The sequence below is a fragment of the Marmota flaviventris genome, chromosome 5 (genome assembly GCF_047511675.1).
Source record: "Marmota flaviventris isolate mMarFla1 chromosome 5, mMarFla1.hap1, whole genome shotgun sequence".
NCBI lineage: Eukaryota > Metazoa > Chordata > Mammalia > Rodentia > Sciuridae > Marmota > Marmota flaviventris.
Window position 1 is genome coordinate 71,071,793 of NC_092502.1, and position 11,005 is coordinate 71,082,797.

The 11,005-nt window shown below is 48.2% G+C and overlaps 2 protein-coding genes across 7 annotated transcripts in view; one reads left to right on the forward strand and one right to left on the reverse strand.

The window, feature by feature from the left end:
- The window catches only part of Nrg2 (neuregulin 2), a 181,836-nt gene extending 179,007 nt beyond the window's left edge, over positions 1-2,829 (forward strand). For all 5 annotated transcript variants that reach the window (XM_027927820.3, XM_027927819.3, XM_027927821.3 and 2 more), the window contains one exon: positions 2,061-2,829. In XM_027927820.3, the coding sequence (XP_027783621.3) occupies positions 2,061-2,829 (769 nt within the window). The remainder of the gene's footprint in view (positions 1-2,060) is intronic.
- A 5,351-nt stretch (positions 2,830-8,180) lies between these two features.
- Psd2 (pleckstrin and Sec7 domain containing 2) overlaps positions 8,181-11,005 on the reverse strand; it is a 29,365-nt gene continuing 26,540 nt past the window's right edge. For both annotated transcript variants that reach the window (XM_027927864.2, XM_027927863.2), the window contains exons 13-14: positions 10,818-10,961; positions 8,181-8,390 (exon numbers count right to left, since the gene is read on the reverse strand). In XM_027927864.2, the coding sequence (XP_027783665.2) occupies positions 8,181-8,390; positions 10,818-10,961 (354 nt within the window). The remainder of the gene's footprint in view (positions 8,391-10,817; positions 10,962-11,005) is intronic.

Consider the following 11,005-nt stretch of genomic DNA (forward strand, 5'->3'; position numbering starts at 1 on the left):
TGCTTAGTGCCTCACATTTGCTGAGGCTGGCTTTAAACTCATGTTCCTCCTGCCTCAGCCTACCCAGCTTCTGGGATTACAGGCATGTACCACCATGCTCAGCTACCCTCCCACTTTTGACAGCCTACTCTGTGCCAAGTCTAGGCTAGGCAGGCCTGCCTGGGGAGTCAGAGGTGGCCCTCCTGCTTCCCGTCCCTGAGGCACTCCCAGTCACAGGAACAAACCACTAATGCTCACAGCAGCCTATGGAAAGTGCTAAGCACAGGACACCACTCCAGGGACCACTCCAGGGCAGAGAAGCCCAGTCTGACAGCAAGCTCTAGGAAACAGCCAGGTTTCCTAAGACTAACCTGTCCAAGGGCAGCTGCACAACCTGCATGTTTCAGGGCAGGCTGATTGCCTCTATACACTGTTCCATAAGCTGTAGATCAGAGAGAATTCTAGTATGCATGGTTTTGATGAAGGCCACATGAGAAAATATATGCAGAGCTCTTTGCCTCATACCTATCACTACTATCATCAACAGTAACCACAATACCAGGGCTCCTTAGGGGGTGACAGGAAGGCAAGAGGCAGAGAAATGGGGAAAGCCTTTTGTATACAGGGAAGGAACCACTGGAGCTGTTCCAACAGAGGCACTTAAGAGTAAGATCAGAGAGTGAGGTGCCTGGAGCACGGTGGGCTGTGGGGAACAGCAAAGCTGGGCCTAAACAGGCAGGCTGGGGCCACACAGATGGACCAGAGCCAAGGGATTCTGCTCAGGAGGTGGAGTCTGGGTGAGTAAGTAGGAAGGAGCCTCCTTAGCAGAGCTGGGACTTAAAAGATTGCTCTGGGAGCTGCAAAATGAAGGAGACACCATGGGACGGGGACACAACCAGGGAGAACAGCTGGCCCAGGATAGGATGGAGGGTGTCCCCAAGGATGGGGGAATGGGTAAGACTAGATTATCAGATCTACACATGAGATAGAGAAGATGTGGCGGACCAGGGTAGGGGAAATCAGTTGACTCAAAAAGAACATAACAGAGAAATTTTTAAAAGAGGATTCCTACAATCAAAAGGCAGTTTGTTTATCCATTCACCTCTCAGACACCTTGGTTGCAATTGTAAATAAAGCTGCTATAAACATTTGTGTTCAAAAAAAAAAAGACATAACAGAAATTTGGGGCTGGTTCTAGACAGCAGTGAGGTGCTTAGCTATGCACTGTGAAAAGGAATCATGGAGATGGGTGGTTCCTGTTCTGAAGTGGACAAAAGGCTGTTGGGCTCACAAGAGGGATGTGGAGAATGAAAAAGGACAGGTGCCCAAGATCCAGACTGGGAGATACTAGCTTCAGAAGTCACTAGGTGTCATTGGCCCCAAGCAGAGACCCTTGTAGTGGGGTATCTGTTAGCCCTGGCTGAGCACCCTGCCGAAGGTGTGAATGGTCAATTCCCTGAGGAGGCTTCTGATTTCAATATAAGAAGGCATGTTGCCCTCACCAAAGCTGTCAGCCATGGGATGAACCGTCCCTGCAGGAGCACTGAGTCCAGGTAATAGGGATACGTGAATAGGGACTAGTGGCTTCTGGAAATGGACAACAGGCATTCTGGTTCTTTCCTGCCCTGTGTTCAAATTCCAGCTCTGCCACTACCTAAGTGTGGAACCCAGAGCAAAGAACTCAAACGTCCTGAGTCTCAGTTTCCTGTGTGTAACCTAAAGGTCTTAAAAAATTACTATTAGATGAGATCATACATAGATAAAATGCCTGACCCCATGACTGTGAGCATTCCCACAACAAACGATCATTCGTGAAGACTTACCACGGATCAGATACTGGGCTAAGACATTCCCCTGACACCATATCTGGAATCGTCCCAATACTGCAATGGAATGAGCACTATGGTTATCCTCGCTTAACAAATAAGGAATATAGATTGGAGATATTAAGGGAATTGCATGAGGTCTTAGAGAAGTACCACCATCATTCTTGCAGACAGGATCCCTCACAAGATGATTTTGGTTGGGGCCCACCCTCTCATCCGAGACCCCCTGACCCACGCCTCTGCCTCTCCCTGCAGGTACGTGTCGGCCCTGACCACGCCCGCGCGCCTCTCGCCCGTGGACTTCCACTACTCTTTGGCTACGCAGGTGCCGACTTTTGAGATCACTTCTCCCAACTCCGCACACGCTGTGTCGCTGCCACCGGCCGCGCCCATCAGTTACCGCCTGGCGGAGCAGCAGCCACTGCTGCGGCACCCGGCGCCCCCAGGCCCCGGGCCAGGGCCCGGGCCAGGTGCGGACATGCAGCGCAGCTACGACAGCTACTACTACCCGGCGGCTGGGCCGGGACCGCGGCGTGGGGCCTGCGCGCTGGGCGGCAGCCTGGGCAGCCTGCCTGCGAGCCCCTTCCGCATCCCAGAAGACGACGAGTACGAGACCACGCAGGAGTGCGCGCCCCCGCCACCGCCGCGGCCACGAGCGCGCGGCGCGTCCCGCAGGACGTCGGCGGGGCCCCGGCGCTGGCGCCGCTCGCGCCTCAACGGGCTGGCGGCGCAGCGCGCACGCGCGGCGCGGGACTCGCTGTCTCTGAGCAGCGGCTCGGGGGGCGGCTCGGCTTCGGCCTCGGACGACGACGCGGACGACGCGGACGGGGCACTGGCGGCCGAAAGCACGCCTTTCCTTGGCCTGCGCGCGGCGCACGACGCTCTGCGCTCGGACTCGCCGCCGCTGTGCCCGGCGGCCGACAGCAGGACTTACTACTCCCTGGACAGCCACAGCACGCGGGCCAGCAGCAGACACAGCCGCGGGCCGCCCCCGCGGGCCAAGCAGGACTCGGCGCCCCTTTAGGGCCCCGCCGCCCCCTCCGCCTCGCCCGCCCCACTGTCTTTAAGGAGAACAGAGACCAACGACTGGAGAAAGGAGGGAAAAAAAAAAGAAATAAAAATATTTTTATTTTCTATAAAAGGAAAAAAATATAACAAAAATGTTTTATTTTCATTTTAGCAAAAATTGTCTTATAATACTAGCTAACGGCAAAGACGTTTTTATAGGGAAACTATTTATATGTAACATCCTGATTTACAGCTTCGGAAAAAAAAAGAAACAACAAAAAAAAAAGAGAGATGGGCCAATTTTTTGACTCTTTAATAGAAACCTATATTGTGGTGCCTTTTGCTGTACGCTAATCTGGGGCTCCTGGAGAGACGTCTGGGTTGCGGGGTGGTGGTGGGCCATAGGATCCAGAGCTGGTTGAGTGAGCGAAAGCAGGGAGAGAGACTGTGAGGGTTTTATGGGGTGAAGATGGTGGGTGCTGAGGAAGAAACTGAGGACAGAAGTAGTTTTGTACCCAGCCATATTTGGAGTCCTGGGCCCCCTGGGAGTAGAGGGCAGGGATCCTAGGTTCAAGTGCTAGAATTGGGATCAGGTAACTTACAGGGGAAGACAGAAGCCCAGCGACAGCAACCAGAATGGGGAGGGGCTCTCCCCGCTCCTCACAGCTGCTAAGGGAGGGGGGCCAGAAAGAGGTCTCCCCAGCAGCCCCAGGCCCAGGGAGGGGGCAGCTGTGCCAGGGGCCCAATATTCATGGCTCCTCCTCCCCTGCGGCCTCCAGGATGCCCTCTGTCCTCTGCAGCACCTTCGTTTACAGGTCGTCTTTTCTATTTTATGCCTGCATGTCCTTTGCATTTCAGATTCTTTAGATTGGATGCATGGTCACGCTGGGACCGAGAAGAGCCACTCGACAGTGTATTCAGTTCCCCTTTTAGCAATAAAGTAACCATTTCCTTCTCACAACCTGGCCCCAGTCCCCATACCCACCTATGACTTCCACTTTCTCTCCAGTCCTACCCTCCCCAACCCTCAAAACTGGATCCAAGCTAATTTGTCAAAAAAAGAAATTGTTTTAAAAAAAAATCCCAAACAGAAACAAATGGGAACCCTGCCCTGAAATGTCCGAACACCTGACTGTTGACACTTGAACATTTTTATATTATAAATAAAATCAGAAATAACTCCTGTTTGACTGTGTGTGCCTAGCCCAGATGAGGAGGGAAGACAGGATGAGTACCTGAGGTGGAAGTGCATGGGGTGTTCAAGTGAAGGTAGGAGAGGGCAAGTGCAGTCCCTGGGAGAAAGTGACCCTCTCTCCAATCTCCCTGGCCCCAGCTCCCAGGACAGGCTCCAACCCACCTCCCTCTTCCAAAACCATTTACAAGGTGTCCCCCCTGGCTGCTAGGAACCTGGCCAAGGGACTGACGCAAATTGTTCTGCTTCAAACTCAGCCTCAGAACTCTGGCCCAGTTCTTGCCCCAGAGCTATGGGGCTGGATTTGAGGCAACAGTTTCCGGGCCTGGGTGGGTGAAGAAGGAAGGGTTGTGGGGTTGGCACAGGGTAGCTGAGGCAAGATGACCCTTGGGGCCTTGGGCACGTCACAGGCAAAGTCTGGACATGCAAAGAAGCATAATGGGTACCCTTGCTGCCAGAAGGACCACAACAGCTGCAGCTCATAAGCCCACAGGGGATTGCTCTTTCCCCAACTTTATACCCCCTCAGAGCCAGGACCTGTCTAAACCTGCAGCCCTTGATGAAGGGTACATGATTTCAGGTATAGAGGAGGCAGATGGAGGTCCAGAGTTAAGTCTTTCATCTCATCAACTAATTTATTAAATCAATACCCAGCACCAGGAACCAGAAGATTCCAGCCAGAACACGAGGAAATCTCTCCAAAGAGCTGAGGTGGATATGTGTGTCTGTATGGTGTGTGTGTGTGTGTGTGTGTAGTCAGAGACCTATAGAGAGGTGGGACAAAGAGGTTTAGGATTGGGAGGGCTCAGGCACCAATGGGACCTGAGTTTGAACACCTACCACAGCTAGTGAGTTGTCTAAGAATTATCTAGGCTGCAGGGTCCTCGATGTGAAATGAGGATGAAAATACCTACTTCAGAGAGTGGCTGTGGACCCGGGACTGTCCTGGTAGACGTCTAGTAAGTGCTACTTGGGTGGTAATGACACCACCATGCCTTGCATCCTTGAATCACGTTGTCAGTGTGGCAAAAACTGAATGAGAGATGATGGAGAAAAGTAAAAGAAGAGGTAAAGTCTCTGTATTCATTATGGGGTGCTAAGGCAAGCACTTACGACAAAGAAACAAAAAGAAATAATTGACTAGCTGTTGTGCAAACCGGCACATCACTGCCCTTCTCAGGCCCCATCAGATGGCCTCATCCAGGCCCCTCTGCCATCTCTTCAGTTTGCTTTTGACTTTACATTTTTCTGAAGGCTGATAATTCTCTATGTGTCCTCTGATTTCCATGGAATCCCACATTACTCTGTATGTACTCCTGGTAAATTCACTGACCTTATCATGACCCAGTTTAGTGTCCTTATTTGACCCTTCTGAGGGCTCTAAGTTGTTACCTTCTGAATTTTCAGTCAGAAACCACCTCCATGACTCAAATGAACTTCTGATCTCTATGTGACCCCCAGTTAATTCAGAATTCAATGACCTTTACATGACCTCATACGATGCCTTCATTATTGTTCTGAATTCTAAGATACCTGCCATACCTGCCAACCTCCAAAGCCAAGACCTAATATAATTCCTTGGCTTCCTCCTCCTTGTGACATCCACCCCTGGGAGCACATTTGGCCAGAGAGACCCTTCTCCACTCTGCCTCTCAAATTTCTGCTTTGGGGGAACTTCAGTGTGGCCTTTCACAAAGTGTCTCCATCCTGTTAAGCAACTTCCTTCCTACTACCCTGTCCCCTAGAATTTTTAGGATATTTGAGCAGTTATCTGAGTCAGAGTTTCTTCCCCACTCCCCAAATTCTTTCTTCTCTCTGTTGGATCACACTTGGCTTCTCTCCTCGGCTCCTCCCAGAGTCCCAAAAGGTAATGGTAACTGCCTGTCCCTCTTCCCACTAGACTCTGAGCCCCATGAGGACAGGAAACTGATCTTTTTCTCACCACTTTGTCCCCATCACCCTTTACAGGGTGCAGCACACGACTGACCCTCATTGAATGCCAGGATGGAGGCTCAAGACACCAAGATCAAGGGCCAGCCCCCTCCTACCCCAGGAACCCCTGTACCTGCAACCACTTCCCAGGATCACCAGGTGGCGCAAACCACTTATTGCATCTCCCAGGGCCCTGGATTTGGAAAGTCTTAGAAACTGGTTATATTAGGGCAGAGATTGGGACAGGGAACATGATAGTCCATTAGAATACAGGAAGAAATATTAGAACTTTGATTTAGATTTATTTTATCTCATCTTCTTTTAAATTTCTATTTTTGTGTATGTTTTATAATGTACATAATATTTTAGTACAGTAGTACATGTATATAATTTACAAATAAATAATTATACAATTAAGGAAGCAAACTAAAAATTTCTTTACTGATGAGAGGCACAACTAGTGCCCGGGGAAGCACATCTGTCCGAGGCTGCTGGAGCTTGCACCTCTGGTCGTCACCCACCCTCAACAGAGCAGAGAGTGGGACGCTGGCCTGAAAATCAAAGGACCTTTGAGGCAGCGTGGAAAAAGTACAGAGAGCTCTTTTATGTTGCCACATTGCCTTTTCAATTTCATTTAAATGAACATTTACTTCCCCTGAGCAAAACCAAGGGGCCAGATGGTTTGGTTATAAAACACTTCAGTTGATCCAACTTAAATAATCTGGATTTAAATCACTACTTCTCTCCGCATACTCACATGTCCCTGCATCAAATGTGAGTGGGCTTGGAAATGTTAGGTACTTAGTTGTGAGGCTGGCTTATCTTATTAATTAAATATGTCACCACAGAGGTCAAATTGCTGGCCAAACTACAGTAATGTATTTAAACAATAGGGAAGATTGGCTCACCATAGCCACCTTGAGGGCACCTTCACCCCCACTCACTTGTGGGCCTGAGGAATACAGGGTTTGAAGGATGCTAATCTGTGATGGGCATATGGAAAATATCTCTATTCTTCCCAGATCTTTCCTTAGCAAAGCCTTTCTGATTCATGAGAAAAATAAAAGAAATATCAACAATCAGCAACTTGTCATTCCACCTTTTCCCAAGACCAAGAATTACTGGCTTCCATAACCTTCCTCCACCAGACATCTTTGGGCTTATTGACAAGTGGCTCTCTGGAGAGAGAGGTGGAGTGTCTTTTATTCCTAGGCAGTAGGTCTGTACAAGAGGCCACCTCTGAGCTCAGAGACCTGGCAGCACCAACATAAATAGCCAAGTACAAACAAGGCAATGGCCCCATCCCACTTACCCCCCAGGACGGCCTTGGGACAGAAGGGGTGGCACACACAGATCCTGTCTATTTAGTCCAAAAACATCAACTGGAAGATCAGTTGTGAGTCACAGGTCAGCCGGAAGAGGAAAAGGCAGGTGAGGGGATTTCAGCACTATCTCCATCTTCCCTCCCAGACTGTCAAGGCTATGGAGCCCAACTTGATAACAGGCGGAACTCCAAAACAGGCTTTTCTTCATCTGATTTCATCCTCTGACAGCCATTCCAACCCCATCTTTAAAGGGATTTCATATATATATATATATATATATATATATATATATATATATATGTACATTTATGTTTGTATAAAAAGGAGACAGTAGTGGCCTCCATGATGGAAGGAGATGTGAACATGGAGACAACTTGGTACTAAGCGGTGGCAGGCCCGGGTCCCAGATTATTGCGATGTGAGGCATAATTGGGCCTGGTTGCAGAGGTCGCTGGGAGGAGGAGTGGATGGTGCTGGTGGTCCACAGACCTGCTGCTGGTCAACTCAAAGGAAGGAGGAAGAAAAAGGGAGGAGAGGGGTCCAAGCTGAGACCCAGAGTCCAGACCTACCCTCACACATGGGAGATGAGGGAGGAGCTTGATGAGAAGAAGGTGGCCAGGGGAAGCAATGGCCCTCTCTGCTTCTCCAGTGAGGAGGTGCTAGAGCAGGTACACCCTGGCCTAAAAAGTGAGACCTTGTGTGGAAAGGGCAATGAGGGCTGGGGAGAAGATCAAGGTCAGAGATGGCCCAGGATGTAAGAAGACCAATGCCACGAATGGCATCTCCAACTCCTTGGTCCACGGGGCTCTCCATGCCCCTCTGGGTGCCTGTCAATTGCCTGGCGCTTGGTCCCGGTGGCCCCAGGCTGGAATTGTGCTCATTGACCCCTCTGGGCCATTTGCAGCATGTCCACACCAGCTAAGTATCAGACCCAGTAGCATCCTGTGTGGCTTTGTTTCCAGTCAGAGGCCCATGACCCTGGCTAAGGGCAGGGCTAGAGTGTGTCTTCCGTAGAGAAGGATCATCCCCTTCCAGCATGGCCAGCCGAGCCTCAATTCGCTCCAGATCATCTGAGCCCACCTTGATTTTCACAGCCAGGAGGTGAATATAGGTTTCATAACGACTTTTCTGGGGGAAAAAAGAGCAGAGAAAAGCCAAAAACGAGATCAAAGTTCATACAATAAAATGAGAAAAAAATTTATATATTATATAACCGAAAACTTATCCTTAATATTCAGAGACCTCTCACAATCAATAAAAAGAAATAAACTGTCCAATAAAAACAGACAAGAAACATGCACATAAATTTTACTAATACTTTTAAGAATCAAAAAAAAATCGCCAATGGTTTCTTGTGTACGATACCAAAAGCACAAGAAATGAAAGTAAAAACAGACAAATGTGACTGCACCGAAACTTAAAATTTCTGCACATCAAAGAATACAAACAGGGCTGGGGCTGTAGCTCAGTGACAGAGCGCTTGCCTAGCATGCGTAAGGCATCACATAAAAATAAACAAATAAAATAAAGGCATTCTGTCCATCTACAACTACAAAAAAAAAAAAAAGAATACAACCAACAAGTAAAAAGGCAATCTACAGAATGACAGAAAATATTTGAAAATCATATATGTGATAAGGAGTTAATATTTCAGATATATAGAGAACTCCTACAACTCAACACCAAAAAATAACAAACAAGATAATTTAAAAATTAATAAATGACATGAATAGGTATGCCTCCGAAAAAGATATACAAATGGCCAACAAGCACATTCAAAAGTTCTTCATGGCTAATTCAGGTGTCCATTGGGAGATGAAAGGACTGCTGTCATATATAAATTTTAAAAATTAATAAAAAAATAAAATAAAATATATATAAAAAAGAGATGAATGGATTAAAAAAACACATTGTATGCAAACAATAGAATATTACTCAGCCTTAAAAAGAAAGGCCATTCTGAAATATGCAACATGGATAAATCCTTTCTTGGTGGGGGGGAAGTACATGGATTGAACCTAGGGGCACTTAACCACTGAGCTACATCCCCAGCCCTTTTTGTGTTTTTATTTTGAGACAGGGTCTCACTAAGTTATTTAGGGCCTCACTAAATTGCTGAAGCTAGTTTTGAACTTCCGCCTCAGCCTCCCAAGCCTCTGAGATTACAGGCGTGTGCACCACACCCAGCTTACATGGATAAATCTTAACATTATGCTAAGTGACATAAGCTAGTCTCAAAAAGACACATTCTGTATGATTCGACTTATTTGAGATATCTAGAACAATTAAAATTATAGAGACAGACAGTAGACCAGGGTACTGGAGCTGCACATAGGTTAGGATCCTGGTTCCTACACTTCTTAACTATGTTACCTCAGGAAAGTGCTCTATTTCCCCATGAAAACCTCCATTTCCCCATCTGTAAATGGGGATAACAACAGAACCTTTTCACAGAGTTGGTATGATGATTATCAGCCAATTCAATGGAAGCAAGAAGAAACAGGCCTAATACTTAGCAAGAGATCAATCTAGCTTTTGCCATCACTATTTTTACACTGCAGAGAGTCAATGTGAGGCTTTCAAAAGCTATCAAGTTTTCTGTTTTTCAAAAGGTCAGGGTCTGCTGGGAAGGTGGCTCCATGGTAGAGCATTTGGGGGGCTGGGGGTGTCAGTGCCTAAGGCTGGGGATGTGGCTCAGTAGCAGAGTGTTTGCCCAGCATGCACAAGGCCCTAGATTCAATACCCAGCACTGCAAAAAAAAAAAAAAAAAATCAGGGTCTATCCTGAGAATCTCCTCTTTCCCCTACACCTCAACAGAAAGTCAATATGGAAATCTAGAGACTGAGATTGGTGAGGTCTTGCCATTTGTGCTCTGGGAACTTCCTGGATCAGCCTCAGGCTTTTCGTCTGTCTGAACACCTCCATCTGCTACTCAGTCCAAAATGGACAAGTGCTTCCTGCCTTCCTTCCTCCGCCTAACACCACCTCCTTTACCCAACCAAGGTGATGCATGGTCAGGCCCACCTGTAGAACATTATGAGGTGAATCAAGGTGGTAGAGAGAGACAAGGTGAAAGAAGGAAGTGAAGAAGAAGAGATGAAGTTGTTCTGCTGTATAAACATATGTGCTGAAGGAAAATGGGGCCAAAAGGGTGGGTGGGAGAATCAGGTGGATAGGAGTTGAGTGATTTATGGCTGGTTATAAAAGCTCCCAGAGAAACTGGGCCTATCTTGGATGCATAGGTGAGAAAGGATCCTGGAAAGGTGGTGGCATTTCTATTGGGGTCTTTTGAGTGCTCTTGGAGAGACCCAAGGGAAATGCAATAGTTTGATGACCATTTGGCAGCTGGACTGTGCAAGACTGGCTCACAGGAACCATGATCCATAAATAGATTACACCTGCCTCAGGTGAGACCCCAAAGTGGGGAACTCCCAAATTAGAAGCCCCTAGCTGTAGAAGGATAGTGGTGGTGGGTGGTGGGTGGTGGAGGGCAAGAGCTGGCCTCTTCCTCTGGCCCTGGTCCAGACCCTCCCTATCCCTCCATTAGAGGCCCACCTCGAACGTGAGATAGTGCTCTTTCAGCCGGTATTCTTCGGCCTCCTTGGACTTGAGGCCCCTCTCCACTGGGTGGCACCTGTGCTCTGCCAACTCTGCAGTCACCTGCCTCAACTTGTTCTCATGAGACCGCAGCTGCTCCTCCTGCAAAGATAAGCCCTAGATTGTGAGGCCCAACTCTCAGATGT